Below are 18,466 nucleotides of genomic sequence, written 5' to 3'. Positions count from 1 at the left end.
GTAGATAGCCATCTTTCCTTTGACAACCATGTTGCCAAAGTGATTGGGAGATCCTGTGTGGCCCACCTAATCAACAAAGGGTTTGCATCAGGATCCAAAGAGGTAGTGTTGGCACTCTACTCTTACATCATCAGACCCATCATTGAATACAGTGCACCATTTTGGATGTACTCGACTTAGCATATCCAGCAGCTGTAGAGACCACATAGGTACCTCACCAAGAGGATTACTGGCCTCAAACAGTTGTGTTATGCAACACAACTGGTAAAACTAAATCTGTTCTTCGTTGTGTACCGCCTACTCAGAGGCACACTCTGCCTAACATACAGAGCCATGTCCAACACATAACTGTTGAACATGCTCCATCTACACATAACAACATTGAGTCGCCCTACACATTCCAGGGATATGAACCTCATCAGAACGATGAATACAACATGCTGGTGGGATAGAGTACCATCCCAGATACTTGCCTTACTGTGGAACAGAGTCCCAATGTACATCAGACAGAACCCCTCGCTGACACTCTTCAATTGGAACCTTGATGAGTGGATGGGAAACAGACAGTTCATGCCAGGCATCACATCAGCAGCCCCACTAGAAAGGGGCTTAGGGTACTAACTATTAGAACTAGGCCTTGGGAGACTACCCAATGATGTGGAGAAAGCTGCACAACTTGCGTAGGCTGATATATGCCTTCGTGGAGATAGTCTACTACATACCTATGGACCTATGTGACAGGTACATGTCTACAGATAGTAGATGTATACTTAATTGTTCAGTCATGTTGTACAACAGGCACATGGACCACATACACTGTAATGCTTACAGATACTGGTGGCTGTTATGTACAGTGGGAGAGATGTGCACCTCATGTCTTTCATGCCATTGGGATGTGTGCTGGGTGGGACAGTCCTGGAAGGCTCCCTGTCATGGTCACCCTCTTACACACATCTCTGCCCATCCATCTTTGGCTTATTATACTGTGTTCCACCTACACACACACACATATATATATATATATATATATATATATATATATATATATATATATATATATAGGTACATAGGTAGGTGATAGGCTATCTGCCTGAAGGCATATATTAGTATGGTCAGAGTATGCTGCTATCACCACCCATGGAGTTAGTTCCCTAGGCCTCTGTGTAGTAGAGCTGATGAAGTGATCCATGGTGTGACAGTTAAGTTTCACATACACTCATCAAGGCTCCTCTGGAAGAGTATCAGTGAGGCTTGTGTTTACTTCAGATAGCACATGTACATCAGTTCTGCATTGGACATTGACCTGTCTGTTGGGCAGAGATCTCCTGAGTAGACAGTATGCAACAGAGTACAGATTGAGTTAAATTCAGTCTGGTTGCATGGGGCAACTGTTTGAGGCCAGTAATCCTCTTGTTGAGGTACTTCAGTGGTCTTTCCAGCTGCTGAAGGTGCCTAGTCAGATTCATCGCAAGTGTGTTGTGGTACTCTCTGATGGGTCTGATGACTGATGAGTAGAGGGAACCTCCTTTGACCTACATGCAAAGTCGTTGGCAGTTTGTGGGAACACATAGCATGATTTTCTAACCACTTTGTGAATATGTTTCTGGAAGTAGAGATGACTATCCACATGTGTCCATAGATCCCTTATTATCACCTCCATGTTTAGGGTGTTGGCACCTATGTGGTATTTGTATGACTGTAACTTGAGGGCATAATTTTTACACCACATATGTCTGACTGAGACCCTTTTTAAGGATGTCTCTGTTGTCCCACACATCGATTATGACAAGTTTTTTGCAGTCATCCATAAACTTTGCTAAACATAGCCCTCATGTGTTTGACTCTATTTCTGAAAAGTATACACCAGACAGGAGGGGTCCCAGGACTGAGCCATGGGGGACAGCAGTTGCTACCAGCTTGAACAGGAGACCACAATTCTTACCTTGTGGGATCTATCTGTGCCCCAGTTGGCAATCCATCAGATGACATACATATTTATGCACTGGTTGTTGATTTTGTGGATACAACATGTGTCTGGGATGTTGGAAGATGCCTTTCCAAGATCTATGTGGGACGTGTGTAGCTCATTTCATTGATGTATGTCCTGGCTGACTGCCTTGAAAACAGTCTAGCAGGTTTGGGAACCAAGATCTGCCCCTGACCAAACCGAAATTGGTAGGGTTGGGTGTTTGTAGGCTCACAGTAGCTCTGTTTATGAGTCCCATCATGCTGGACTCCATGGCCTTGCAGATCAGGCTTAATAGGCTTATGAGACAATAGTTCATATGGTCTGTTGTGCACCATCACTTGTGGAGTGTGCCAAATGTTGTTGTAACGCATTCAACAGTTTCATATCCTGTACAGAGGGTGAGTCTCAACAGACTGTTCAGGTGCAGGGTCTGTTTGTTTTGCAGTTCACATATGACACAGCTAGGGAAGCCATGTCATCCCATAGATGCTGTGTTTTTAGGTTTGGAAAGTGCTGTTTAACCATTGTATATGTGATTTCTGGGTTTTCACAGTCAACAGGTATGATAATGGGCCCTTTTGTCAGTGAGAAGGGGGTAAATATGTATGAACCTGTCTGACAAGATGTTGGTGGTGTCAGTCATGTACATGTATTCATTTACAGTTTGCACTGACTCAGAACATATATGTGTTTACATTGATATATATGACATTGCGAAGAAAGCTTCATGGTTCTCTATGGACTCTTTGACAATATTTTTGTCAGAACATGGATTGGATGATGTTAGGAGTGCTCATTGTTTATTGATGATATTGATCGGAGATTTATTGGTCTTCTTTGAATTTTCACTTTCTCTGAACAAGTTCAGTACTTGTAGTACATAGCTTGATTATGACAGGAGTCCAATATATTATATGGGTCTGTTTTCATATAACTGTGTGCACAAGGCAGGATTGGTGAATAGTGACAAGTTTCTGGGGTAAGAACTGCAACTGCCAGATATGTGTGGCCCACTGCTGTACTCAGACATGGCCTGTGTGAGCATGCTCAGTATGACCTTTCAGTATGTTGTTGACTGACATTTGCTTTGTTTATTTAAGTGTGTGAGCATGCCCAGTATGGACATATATACTATATGTGTGTGAAAAGTCAAGTTGTTTTTTACTTCAGGGCTCATCTTTGTGTTGTACATTGACAGGAAGCATGCTGTGCCTGCAGAGCTTCCAGCAGTCGCTTTGCATAGACTTATCAACATTTATACATACAGGGGGACAGCTATTATTTGTACATTTCTACCCAGGGGGCACACCTGATTGTTACTGTGGGTGTACATTGGCTGAGGGGTTCACCTGACATTTATACACATTGGCTAGGTCTGAATTGCTATGTCAGGTACTCCATTTCAGTCTGTACTGTTGCCTATTGCACTGGCTTGAGGCATACTACTGTACTACAGAACTTAGCTTCTAATTTCACGTGTATTAGTTTGTGACTTCATAGCCTACCCAACCCACATCACACTGCCTGGCCTGCTGTTATCTGTCTGCATAGGCCTTGGGTGAAGTTCAGAGGGCATGATACAGCATTTGCTTGTGTTTGTGTTAGTCTACTATTGCCCTGCTGTGTCTGTGCCAGTGAAATGCTGTCATGGCTTAGTGGTTCAGTACTGTGACTATAGTGCACAGTATCCTGAGTTCGAGCCCTGTCACTGCTTTTTATTTTCCTGCTGGGCAGACCTGACTGGTTAAGGAACAGTAAAGCAGGTGTGAGCATGTTTACCCGACTTTGCCTGACTTTGCCCAACGTTGCCCAATGTTGCCCAATGTTGCCCGACATTGCGCTAGTTTGCGCGGTGTGCATCTCTGTGCAATTGTGCTTAAATATGCTAAATAATGGTAAAATGTGCTTAACACTGCTTTATATTGCTTAATATAGGGCATGCCTCAGGTGGTGCTGCAGGGCTGCCTATGTCGGATGCACATAGTACACTCCCTGTACATGTTTGAAAACAGGTAGTGTCAAGTTAGGCATCCCTTTTATTGTATGTGCGAGTCAGAGAGAGGTGTCATCTCCAGGGTTCCTACTGAGTCAGTGCATGTGCTATGCGTTGCCTCTTTGCCAAGACCAGGGCATACTGGGCACTCCTCCTTCTGCCTACTGGGGCAGGCTCAGGTTGTTCCTCCTCTGAGTGACGCTGTGCCTGTGCAGGCCTTGGCAATGGTGGGGGGCTGTTTGGCCCTGCCCCATGCTGTTCCTGCTGCAGCTGTTTTCGCAGGATCATATTGTGTAGCATGGCACATACCATGACAATTTGGGTACATGTAGTTGGTGAGTACTACAAGGCTCCACCAGATGTGTCCAGGCACCAGAACCATGACTTCAGCATCCCAAACACATGCTCAATAATGTTTCTTGTTTGAGCGTGTGCCTCATTATGGAGTTCTTGTTCGGGTGTGTGTGCATTTCTGATGGGTGTCATCAGCCACGGCTCCAGTGCATAGCCAGCATCCCCCACTAGGTGACCGTCAGGGATGTCCCCATTGGCAAATCTCTGGTACAGCTGCGTCAGATGCCAGATGTGGGAATCGTGATAGCTTCCAGGGCAGCTAGCACACACATTCATTATTATGCTCTGGGCATCACACATGACCTGGCAGTTGATGGAGGTGAAGCCCTTGCATTTGATGTAGACACTACCCCACTCATCAGGTGGTGCTATGATGTGTATGTGCGTGCAGTCTATTGCACACACCACCTCAGGGTATTCCTCTATTTGGTGGAAAAGACACATATTGCTGGCCAATGCCTCACTGGAATTGGGGAAACATACATGCTCACCGAAATGTGCTGACATGGCATCCAGGAACTGGTGCAGTACCCTGGATGCTGATGCCTGTGAAACCCCCATCATATCACCAGTTGGTCTCTGAAAGGTACCTGTAGCTAGTATTCATAGGCCAACACATACCTTGTTATCCACTGAGATGGGTTCCCCTCTGTTGGTTCTGTGTGTGAGGCATGGCCGGCACAGCTCAACAATGTGCTGCAGGAGGTCTCTGTCCATTCTATAGCGCTCCACTATCTCCAGCTCATGTAGCCCCTGGTAGGTTACCCTGGGTCTGTACACTCTTCTCCGTCTCCTCACTGGGGGTTGCTCAGCAGCATTCACAACATCACCACCCTCAGCACCTTGCACATGTTGATTTATAATAGCAATGGCAGCCCCTAACATTTTGTCAGCCTTAAGCTTTTTGAGTTTTCACTCTTTCTATACTGCAGTGTTGCAGAGTTCTTGTGAAAAAACAGGTTAGACTGCTGTTTGCAGAGTTTAAATTGCTGGGCTGGGCTGGGCTAGTCGACTGCCTGTCTAATTGGCTGATTGTGATATATTTCACCTGGCAGCTCTGCTAGTTCTCCTTGGTTAACTTCCTACTACTTCTTTTCCTTCCTTTTTCCCTTTCTGTTTCCACAAGGGGCAGCAGCGTGCACACAAGCGCACATGCGAGCACACGGTGTAAGCATGTTTGCAAGAAATTTGAGATATATCCATGGCGTACACCTTTGGTTTCTTGTTTTCAGCTAGTACCACTGTGAACACGCCTCTTGCAATCCTGAGCAACTCAGAGAAAACACAAGCCACTGTGCTCCAATCACCTTACAGTCTTTCAGACATACCCCCTCATGATGTCACCTATCTTCTACTTGACTACTACCCTACTCCTACACTTACACTCTAGGGACATGGCTCACATGCCGAGGAAAATTGAGATTCACTATCCTTATCCTCATTTGCATAGGATTGCCTACTAATGCTTGGTTACATCTCTCACACTGCGCTTTTCCATGTTGTTTGCAGCCTGCCATTCACCTGCATGGCAGAACAAGCTTTTTAGTGTAAATGCACATTTGTGGCTATTTTTCCCTTTTTTTCTTTTTATTTAAAGCGCAGCATGTTTGCGCAACACTGCGCTACGCTTAAACATCGGCGATCGGGGAAAAAAATAACTTTGAATTTTAAGGATTTACAACATTTGCAAATGCCAATGGCCTTATATTTAGCCATTGGCATGCTTACTCAACTAGATGCAGCCTTTATTTGGAGCTGTCATATCTCCATTTAGCTATTTGCAGAACGGTACTCCATTACCAACGGAGTACATTTCTGCAGATAACACTACTCTTACACAGACAGGTTAGTGGTTCCTGGATCGCAAATTTACCTCATTTGCATAGCTTTCAGCAGCAAATGAGGTAATTTGCATACCATAACACTGTCCGCGCAAGAGTAGCTTTAGAAGCTCTCATGCACGCCCCTGCCGGCTATTGCTGAATCGCTCGGCAGACATATTGCCTGTCTGCCGTCTTACACTGTTCTTACACTCCGTGCAAGCCTTTGTAAATCCGGCCCAATGAAAATGATGATAACACTGTTATATTTATAACACAGCCTGAGGAAAGTGGCATGTCCCCCCAAGTTTAATGTCAGGATTCACATTCCATAAAATGTTAGTAACACTGAAGGAAGTGACAGTGCATCACAACTTCAAGCACATGCTGATATTACACTCATGCTTGTATAGAAAGAAACCCATGCATCTCTACACCAGTATCTCTAAATCCAGATCAACACTTTCAGGATGATGGCAGACATTCAGAAGTAACAGTGTCCACAGTGATAACTTTACAAAGGGGCACCATGTACAGGAAATTGTCACAGCCACCTTAGGAAACATGTAAAAAACTGGATGTCTGACAGAAATTGTGCCGTGTCTTTGCTAGGACTCACAGCATTTCCACAGAGAGTCAGCTGGAAATGGTCAGAGTCTTCCAGGGTATACATGAAGATTTCCAGAAGTACATGGAAATAGACAGTAAGGATAATGTCATGATCGCACTGATGCATAGTACAGTGGCAAACCAAGCATCTTTGGCCACCTCCTTTCATATACTAGTTAGGAGTTACCAGACTCAAGTAGGAGTCAGTCTTGGAAGGAGAAGAAGACAGGGTACTACCTGGGAACATGGGGACAAATCACATGAAGCTACAACTGCTTCTAAAGAAAGTACTTGAACTAGTAGAGGGGGACAAGTACAACAGATTTCATGCAAGCCACATCAGTGTTCATCTACACTTAGCAGAACATCTCATTCGAGGTCCCAGCCATGGTCTGGCAGATCAGTGTCTGCAGGATCACCTGCATCAAATAGGCTGCAACATCAGACCAACTCACTGTCCAGTTCTTATGACAGTTCTGCTTCAAAATCCTTACACCCATCACCTAGCTTATCTTTAGGAGATTTGTATGACACATTTGACTTTGAGCTACTGTGATTCAAATGTGATGTTTCTGTTGCTTACGACATGACCTTCACACACAGGTCAATGTTTAACTCAAAGGAGAATAAGTTATTAAATAAAAGTAAAAAAGAAAACAGGCGGGTGAACTAAGGACACTTTCAACTGTATGCATTTCATTCCTCTAATGGTATTGCTTAAAACCTCATGGAAGTATGGAAAGAAAGCTGCATGTCATAACAAAATATTGCAGTGATTAACACCATTGCTGATCTATCCATTATCATTGTTACAACTGGCAATTACCTACAGCTTAAAAGTAGTGCTACACAAGTATTCAGGTTAACACTAATAAGAAAATTAAAGATGAAAATATGTATCCTGTCATGTAAACAAACATGGCTGCCACTTCTCCTTCACCACTGCACAAATGATGTTTTTGTCTCTGAGGCCACAAGTTATTGTGTATTACAACACTGAAATAATCCAATGTGCAGTACCTTAACAGACAACATAGTTCAAACTGATGAAACATTTCATGATATAAAAAACAATATCATACATTTTCATTCAATTAGAAGGCATGAAGTCATATTGAATACTGAAGTAACATTTTTTAATAATTGCATCACTTCACGATATTCAATAAATGCCTACTTAGGTACATTAACTCATTAGAATGGATTATTCCTTATATGATGCCTTGCAACATCACTGACAGGAGTCAGTGAGCACTCAAGCATGACTTTTATGCACAATAATGTAAGTAACTTACCTGTATGCCATGCACAAACCTGCTGCTATTACTATTGCTGTTGGCTGATCACCATTAGTTATAGTAGGACTTGAAATGGGAACTGCAGTGACAACATGGGTCACATCACCACCAGACTGTTGCATGATCAAACTGTGCAGAATGCAACATGTAGTAAACATCTTGCATGCAGTAGCTGGGTCATACTGAAGGGTACCCTCTGACTCATCCAGGTACCTAAAATGAGTCTTCAAGAGGCCAAAGAACCCCCTTAATGACAATATGTCTCTGGGACAGGGCTGTGTTGTAGTTCTCTTTGACATCTCCAGCTGGATATCTCACTGCCGTCATGAGTCATGGGTCCAGTAGATATCCAGTAGCACCTGAAAGAAAAAAAAAAAAAAAAGAGAAAAGGGATTGGGAGAGGTAAAAAAAAGTTTAGCATTCAGCAATATATTTTACCATAAACAACTACTTAAAATAGAAAAAAAGAGGAAAAAAATATTTTTCCACTTACCAACAAAATGACCCCTGGGCATCTTACCAAATAGGAAGAGGTGGTAGAGTGAGCTAGTTGCCAAATATTTGAATCATGTGCACTGCCAGGAAGCTGGGCAGATGCACCCCCATGCATCACATGCTGTCTAGCAACTGATGGAATGGAAGCCCTTTATATTGTAGTACTGCTCCCATAGTGACCAAATTGAGTTCTAATTGTGACATGGTTGTAATGCATCACACCACATACCTCAGGGAGATGTGCTACCCCATAAAAGGCATTCATAGTATTGGTTTGGTCCTGGGGTGACATTGGGAAAGAGATGTACTGTCCACACATGCCAAGAGTACAGTCACGAACTGCTGGAGTATCCTTCAGGCAGAAGACTGTAAGATATCTACCATATTCCAAGTCTGTCCCTGGAAGGTTCCCGTGGCAAGTATAATGAAGGCTGTACATACCTTTGTATCCACAGGAATAGGAAGGCCACACATCCCTCCACTGCCCCTGTGGCAGCCATACGTACTCATTATGACACTTACAATATCCCTGCACACTGTGAAACTATTGAATATCTCCTGATTGTCAAGACTATAGCTATATCTTCCTAGCTCCACTTTCTTGGTTGGTGAGCACTGGGTGCAAGAGATTTTGGCTGGACCAAGACAAGCACCTTCCACCAGAAAGCAGCAAGGCTAGCAACAAGTGACAGTATCATTGTGGATTGCAAACTGGATGGATTAGGCACAACTCCGACTTTTATAACAAATCTGTGGACAGTGCAGGAACAGTTGAAATCAATGGCTACGAATCACAAACAGGCAGGAGAAGACCTCATTAACATATGCTGTTTTACATCACATTTCATTTCCATCTCATTATGAATTCATTTGCTGACACTTATCTGCTGACATCACAAGTTCGGGTGAGTGGCCTCTATGAATTGCAGCTTTGCTGGATTTATTTGGGGACAGTGTGAATAGCCCTTACACTTTCACATAATGACTATGAATACTACCCTAAATATATTCCAGAAAGACAACAATGGATGTTACAGACTCACAAACTCTTCAGACTATAAACTTCCTGCTTATCAGCTACAGCAACAGAAAGTACAGGAAGTGCAACAAAAAATTAAACTATAATACTAATAACAGCTACTCAATGAATTAAAACAATTAATTAAGTATTACATGGGGGGGGGGCTTTCTTCTCCTCACATTCTCCAACATGGGAAGCTTCACTCCAATCTAAACATACTAACTCTACAGTCTTAGATCAGCAAAAAAGTGATACATCAAAATATAATTTTACAGTCAAGAAAAAACACAAATCAACCATAGCATAAATTGGAAAAATGATAGATCAACCAAAAATACACTAAGCAAAACCGCTAAACCAAATGTCATTCAACAAAATACGACTTCTCAATAGACAGACAGATATCAATGTGGTCAGCTATAATGTTTAAATGAAAGTGATGTCATTTATATGTATAGCTTTCTTTAATGTATTTCTTTTAGTTGATATCAGAGTTCAGCTTCTCCCCCCTGCACCACCTTAGTAATGGGTGTTAACTGTAACCCTAACATTGCCCCTTCCCTCAACCCTAATGCTATACCTTAATGTCATTAAAATCTTCCTGTACCACCACCATTACACAAGGCACACTTAGACACACAAACATTCACAAACAGTAAAAAACAACACTGCATATATCGCCATATCACTCAACTGTCCAGCTTTTTGCAGAATGTCCAGATTTTTTACTCATATTTTTGGTGTGTTCGTTCATAAAATTTGTAGTTTTCTGGCAAATCATTGAAATGATTTGAATATTAAAGTTACTAAATAATGACATGCATTTGAGTTTCAGACTTCATATCCTTCAGAAAATGCATACTGACACAAATCCTGTTATTCTAGCAATTTTCTAACTCCATAAGTGCAATATTTGAAACATGTCCCTATTTTTGGGCTTTTGTTCCCCAATTAGGTCAGGCTTTGCCCAGATTTCTTGCACTAAGAGGTTGTGAGGTATGTCTATCCCTTAACATAACCCTAACCCTAAAATACAAAGACTCACACATAAATGTATAGCAACTCTCCTTCAATCATCCCCAACCCTAACCCTAGCTCACATACACACGCACAAACACTATAACCCCTCCAGCCACACTTAGCTCTCTCAACATTACACACCATCAACATTTCCATTGCTCAGCTATCTATACCACTGACATTAAACCATACCCCTGCATTTGTTGAAGAAACAGCATTCAACAAAATGCAGGGAACCCATTTAAATATAGGTACTAGTATGATATAAGTTTAATTTAAATTCGCTATCACAAACATTTAAACTGTTCTGTCTTAACCTAGGCTTCATCAAAAGCATACCATTAATGACATTCCTTCCCAAAAAACACTTAACTTGATCTACTGCTTTGTTTGTTTATATGTTTTACAAGCACTGACTCCATATTTACATCCGCTAATGTCTACACAGCAGTATGTCGTTAATATCAGGTTCTACTGGATCCTCCATTATCACTTCAAATACCTTACCAGGTTACCACATAAGTCTGCACCCCACTGATAGTCAGCCATGAGTTGTAAAGTTGTTTACTCTCTATCACATCAGACTTACATCTACATTTTTCATAATTTAATTAATTATAATGCTGCTTGAGTTTTTGGTGATCTTTCTCCCCACCTGTGCTTAACAAACGTTGCTAGAACAATGGGTATTGTGTTTGGTTTTTGATTCAGTCAGAAATCTAATGCAAAATCCCATGATTCCTGTAACTCTTGTTCTGAAACTAAAGCACAAAGAAGAAATTATAATGGTAAAATCAGGGATATAATGAAAATTGTAGGAATAACATTTTTTGCATTAGCTTTCTGATTCAGCCTGAAAACTAGTGCAAAATCCATTATTCCTGCAACTTTTGAAATGAAAAATCAAAGACAGCACTACAATAGTAAAATCAGAGACATTCTTCTACATTCATTCAGTTGAGAATACCTGCTGTAAGCTTTACTGCTGTGCTGTGAGCAGCTTGCTAGCTTAGCAAAAGCAGTAGCCTGGACCAGTCACTCTAATCTACTGTTTTTTCTCTTCCCCATTCCCAGGCTCTCAGCAAAAGGGGAAAAAAAGCACATGAACAGATAGCCATGTTTTCTTCAGCTCACTCATGAATCACAACCAATCCTTTCTTGCAGGTAATTTTAAATTCTGCTGGTGTTGACACTGACTGTAAAGACACACTGCTGGCTTATTCTGCCCTGTCCACTGCACCCAGTACCCCAATTAGAAGGCTGCCCAATGCTTTGGGGCAGTGCCGGAGGCTCATTCCATACATAAAACATGAGTATGAGCACAAAATTGTTTTCACTGAGCTGAAAAGGGCAGGGAGCAGCCAGAATTAAAAATTCATAGAAGGCAGGTATTTGTAGGCTACAGTACTGCAAAAAAAGTGAAATTACTTATCTCAGTATTTGCTGATTTTTGAGTCCCCTACAAGCTGGCAACTGTGTTGGCTACTATTTCTCCCAACCCTTCCTAAGCCTCTGCCAAACATGTTACCTCTAGATGAAGCCCTTGAATGCCTTAATACCACTATATAGAGCATTCTTGACCACCAAGCCCCTCTGTGCAGAAAGAGAGTAAAAGTTAAAACAGACCCCATGGCTAACCCATAAAAGTAAATATATAACGAGAAATAAGACAGAGCCTGGAATAACTGGCACAGACAAAGCACACACTATCAAACCTATATACAACAAAAGCATCATTAACACCCAGCTACTCATGGTCAAAAAATACAAAAACCTTCAAATACTCCATATTAACAAGACTAAAGAATGATGTCCTGCTATAAACAACCTACTGCAACCAGGCAGGATGTCACAAACAAACCCTATACCTATTAAATTAAACTCAGCTATTTCCTGTATATTTATCACTTCATGGTTACCACCACCTACCTCTCTGACAACAGAAATGTCAGCAACACCTATTACTTTATCTATGAACACATCCAAATTCTCTCTCACCCTATTTCCACCACCATCATCAAACTATTATTCAAACACAAGCACACCACAACATCAGCTAATAATCTTACAGCTGGATATATCATAATAGGTAAAAAAGAATTTGCTTACCTCATGTTCATACTTATCCATTACTGAATCATATGCTTCATCTCTCTGGAACAATCCTATTTTATTCTCCAGCATAAATGTGGAAACTCCACTGAACTGTCTAAGTATAAAACTTTAACTGCACTCTCGCCCAATCTCATCTCTCCCAGAAAAAAACAGCAACACTAAACTCCCTGCCTGCTGCCTATGCAATAACTTGCTATCTTACACCCAAGCATGTATTCCACCTATACCATAGCATTGAGGCAGCATTACTATCCTTTCTAGATACTGCAAACAATAAAGTAAATAAGGGACACTTAGTCAACCCTGTAACCTAACCTCTCCAAAGTCTTCTATACAGCATCGTACCAGCTTCTATTACATGGAATGACCACTTTGAGCTTCAATGAAGAAAAAAAAAAAGATTGCCTGGCTCAGGAGTTATCTTACTGCTATAACTCAATGTACAAAATGGCAGAATTCTTTCTTAACCTACAAACCAATACAAATAGGCATACCTCAAGACTCTGGACTAGATACTCTCAGCTTTAAAAGAGTTATCAGTGAAATACAAACAGCATCAACATAAGATAATATCTTACAATATGCAGACAACTCAATCCTGGTTTGTTCAGCCCATAGTCATTCCCATCTGCAGACTATTAACACCCAAAGCTTTCTTATCCATAGAAACCCAGATCCAAAAACTTCAACTACTTTTAAATCTTAAAAAAACAAAATCAATATTTGTCCCAAAATGGCAATTATCAGAAAGACTAACATTAAACATAGCTTCCTCTAATAGCATCAAGACTGAGCCAGTCAAAAATACAAAGCTACACACAGTGATAAATGATGAAAACTTAAAGTTTGATCACCACATCCAGTATGCCATCCAGAAGACCAATTAGAAAGTTGAACTGATATACAAGACTAAACTCTACCTCCTTAATCAAATTAAATTAACTTCTGTATCCTCTCTTCAACTTCACAGTCTACTGTTATCTCCCTCAATCTTCAACAAATGATAGGACAACTGTCAAGACTACAGCAAAGCAGTGACAAAGATCAACAAAGTTGATTACAGCTGCCTATCTAGCTATCAGACTATACAAAACATTACTAGGCTGTATTTTCCAGGCTAAGCCCTCTACTATAGCACTAAAAGTACGCAGCATGACTATAGTCCCCTTTACAAATGCACAAGTTAAAACATGATATACTAACTTCCTCTGTCTATAAAGAAATATTTTCTCTAGCTAGATCACAACAATAAACTTCCTCCTCAAGTGATATTCTCCATGGATCTAAAACTGACTTACACTCCTGCCTTGTCTGATCAATTCAATGTTGTTTTTTCAGCTATGTAATTCTCTCTATAATAAGTGTATATCATGTTACTGAACATTTGTCTCTGATTTCTTTTAAAATGCCATTAATCAACCACAATGTAAAAATATTACATTAAGCCGTGTGTGCTTTTCAACATGGTATTACTTATTCTATGTGCAAACTGTTACTGAATGGCACATGTACATACTGAATGTTCCTCGTTCTGTGTAAAATAATTGCTACCAATTGCTGCAAACACATATTGAATGGATCCTTTAATGCAATCATTTTGTGGAGCTTTTCTTCACAGGACCTCCAATGAGAAGGGCATTATGCACAGTCAGACTTCCCTGATAAGCAAAAGCAAATAAATAAATAAAATATTTTTTTTATTATTACAGCGCGGTCACATTTGAGTGCTGTGTACTGGCCAGAAAGTGTACTAGCTCACCTTTGATAAATATCTCTGGTGTAGCCATTCTTACATAAAATCTCTTTTGTCTGCTAAAAGTATATAGTTTCAGGTAATCCTGACATAAGCCCAAACTAATTCATGGTCTTGCATTGCATTATCCCCACATAATTTTAGTATCTGACTGAAATTTAGCTGAAGAACACCTGTAACATAAGATTATAATGTATTACTTTATGATATTTTTCTAAAAAAACTGTTACCTGCATTTCTTAGTTTTCTGTTCCTTAGTACAGATAAAATAACCAGCGTGTTTCCAATAAGGTCTGCAACAATGATGAAGAGCAGTACAATTGTCAGGGAAATGGTCTTTGCAGCAGATGATGAAGTAGCTGGAAGGCCAGTATGATTTGCATTTATCAGCCAGCAATCACTGCAATTCATTTTCACTGTGAAGGTAGTAATGAAAATACAGTGAAAAGAAGCCTGTATGTCTGCCTCAAATATTTGTTATCTCTATACAAATGAGACAATAAAATGTGTTTCATTTATATTTTCTTTTTTGTAGCACTTTTTGTCAGAAATGAAAATATTTGATCATTTTTTTTTCCGTCTCTTCTAAATCACTCTCCTGGACTGTTAGATAATGCTGTAATTTACTTCAGTATGAAATACTACAGAAACACCAACACGTTAGGCTCTCTGTGTCAGTGAAGTTATCAGAACTGCAAAAGCAAGTACTGGTAATGCCAGTTTTATAGAAACAGGTCAATTGATTCCTCAGACATTTGTTTCCTCAGCTGGATTGAAGAATTTAAGAATGCATATACAGCATGAGGAGTCATGTCTTAGCAGTGCTGTGTGATATGATAATGGCAAACAATGGGTTACTTGCTGTCATATCTCCAAACATAATGTCCAGTGATGGATAACATATATTACATTGCAGCCATGGACTCCTGGCAAGTCTGATAGATGGAGCAAATCAATCTAAGATTCCCAAAGTCTCCTGCTGAACATTGTTACCAATGACTAAGTTATTTGTTGTATTATATTCCTCTTCTTCCCTAGGGGTCTTAACATGGTTATTAAGGAATTTATTAACTCATTTCTAAGTTACCGGTGATTTGCTGAATCCTGGTGCTGGAATATCTATATAAGATTGCTTTGAAAACAACATTGGTTACTTAGCTGGCGTGGTCTTGTAGAGCAGGTATGACAAAACTATTTTAACCTAATCATTTATTGCATTTTAAAAACTATCCCAATGCTATAAAATAAATATGGATTCTAGCCCTATCTTAAAATATCCATTATAGACAGTAACAAGCATGAAAAATCTATCAGTCAGTGGACGTATTAACTTTAGAGCAAACTTCTGCCATTATAACAATATCGGTCCCTTCACATTTTAAAAGGGACCTTGATAATACATCAATACACATGTTTCAACATGGGAGAACAGAGCTGTCAAGCAAATTTTTAGAAGGATAATATGCTTTAAACTTATTACTGATCCTATAACTTTATGAACATATGATTCTAAACAGGATGTAGCATCCTAACTTGTTTAGAATTCTTTATCTTCCACTGAAAAGCTGCAGAATTTAGCTACAAAAGGAAAGGCAAGTATTCTATATACATTTTAGATGCTTTTTATAGGAAAAGTATATTTTCCCTGTGGATTGGTTAAGTTCTAAATGTAAACTTATGCATCAGGGATTTAATTAAGTGGGGTGGATGTTATCAAATAAGATAATCATCCCAAACAGTTATTTATCTTGATAACAGTAAATCAGATGGGAAGTCATATGCCAAGCAGTTATATTAAAAAAGTAGCTCAATAATTAAAAAGTAAAATAATTCTTTCAGTAATCAGATGTCAATTAAATTAGTCTGTTTGCATTATAATGGGAATGATTGCAACCTATTTCTTAGTGTAAAAATAACTTTTATATGAAATATTTAAATTTAATGTATCTGCATCTTTGAATATAACTTAGCATAACTAAAGAATAAGGCTTTAGAGGAGCATTATTTAACCTTGAGATCACATTGCACCTAATAGACTTAGTCTAAAGCTGTGAATGTGCAGACTAATGCAGTAAATAAAGGCTGTGTTGACTCGTATGGATTAAGACAACAGATACTCAGATTTTTTTATTATATATCTATTTATACAGCCAAGTATTTAAAAAGCGACTGTAGCACATCTGGGGTCAGTGATAATTTTATTCTGTATTTGTAACATGTCTACTAGAGCCATCTTTTGGGACTCATGCATAAATATCTAAACCCTGCAGTGGACAAGTTAATTTTGTGTAGGATGTGGAGTCATCGACCATTTCTTTGATTATATCCCTGGCTATCTCTTTGGCTTGTAGGCAGGAGTAAAACCATACATTGCTCTGTCTAAGTAGGCTGCCTGAGCTAAAGATGACAGTTTTAAAACTGTGGCTACTCTCTGATAGTTTAATGCAGTCTTTCCAACAAACAACTATGTAAGATTCATAACAAAGCCATCTACATTCTGAGAGCTCCCTTGCAGGAACTGGAAGCATTCCCTCTAAACTAACCTATTCGTTGAACTTCTGAAGTGCCCTGATACCAATTCAGGATAAATGGAACACAATACATTTTTGAGAAGCCCATTCTGTGAGCCACACATTAAGATTATTAATTTATCAGCCACTTTGACTCTGTCTTTCTGACTACTGAACTGTCCTACCATACCCCTGTCATCCTGCAGTTTATGTGAAACATTTGAGTTTGTTGATGGAAAAATCGGATGGCCTGCTATGTTTACTAGACTTTTACAGATATCCTAATGTAGTTGACCATCCCCCAGCAATGCTCATTCCATTTTATGTCCTTCAAAGCTGCTTCTAAATTACAATCTGTAAATGCTTGTTGCAATTGGATCCAGAGCTCCGCCACCCTTTCTGTGAAATAGCAGTTTTCAAGGCAGTTTTGAGTTTACCCCTTTTCAGATGCTATACATGCCACTGCCACTGTTATTATCAGTCAATACTAACCCCACTTGCCCCTGATAATGAAATTTGACATGGTGACATAAGGTTATTCTTGGTATATAGGGTCTCCCCCCCACTCCATGTCTTCAGCATTATCCCTGGTTGCTAGTGGTCTCCCCATCCTAATACTGCAGGATTAAATCAATAGTCTATAGAAATGCGCAGCTATGACAGCCCCCAAGCCCCACCATACCACACATACACATTCATTCTATAAACATGCAAGCAAACAGATAGCCACCTACCCACCTGATCACACTCAAAGACACACTCGCCCATTCACACACACACACACACACACACACACACACACACACACACACACACACACACACACACACACACACACTACCCTACTGATGTTGTATTTTAGGTGTGTGTGTGTGTGTGTGTGTGTGTGTGTGTGTGTGTGTGTGTGTGTGAAACAGCCCCCAACCTGTACCATACCACACACACACACACATTCATTCCATATACAAGCAAACACATAGACAACCCCTCTCCACCTAATCACACTCAAAGACACACTCACCCATTCACACACACACACACACACACACACACACACACACACACACACACACACACACACACACACACACACACACACTTACCACTAAACTCCCTTCTACTTACCTCTACCACGATGGATGAGTATGAGCTTTTGGCTGTGTTCATTAGCATGAGTGGCCAGGAACTGCCATGTTACTTCATGCAGGCAGTTCCAGATGACAGCACATGGCTAATTAGCTTATTCATCCCTCCTGAAATGCCCCATTAGCATCTAGCATGGCCTTCCGAGATAGCCCACTGCAGTATTGCATGTCTTCTAGCAAAAGACTGAATATAATGAGGACAATACTCCTGAAGTATTAGTTGATGAAATAACTTTATAGGAAGATGTAAGAATATCACATGAATTGCTTACTAATATGGAAAGTTCACTCAGGGTGGAGTCTTCTTTGATACAAGATCTTTCATCTAGAATGAATATTGGTAACACTATTAGCATGGATAGTA

The 18,466-nt window shown here is 40.2% G+C and overlaps 1 protein-coding gene across 1 annotated transcript in view; it reads right to left on the bottom strand.

Annotated features, from left to right (window-relative positions):
- The window catches only part of LOC122808246 (melatonin receptor type 1C-like), a 75,957-nt gene extending 61,099 nt beyond the window's left edge, over nt 1-14,858 (bottom strand). The window contains exon 1 of the mRNA XM_044079210.1: nt 14,678-14,858. Coding sequence (XP_043935145.1) covers nt 14,678-14,858 — 181 coding nt within the window. The remainder of the gene's footprint in view (nt 1-14,677) is intronic.
- Nucleotides 14,859-18,466: the final 3,608 nt, after the last annotated feature.

The sequence above is a fragment of the Protopterus annectens genome, chromosome 8.part0 (assembly GCF_019279795.1).
Source record: "Protopterus annectens isolate FY-2018-M chromosome 8.part0, PAN1.0, whole genome shotgun sequence".
Classification (NCBI taxonomy): Eukaryota; Metazoa; Chordata; order Ceratodontiformes; family Protopteridae; genus Protopterus; species Protopterus annectens.
Note: the sequence above shows the minus strand (reverse complement) of the source record. Positions and strands in the feature narration are given on the sequence as shown.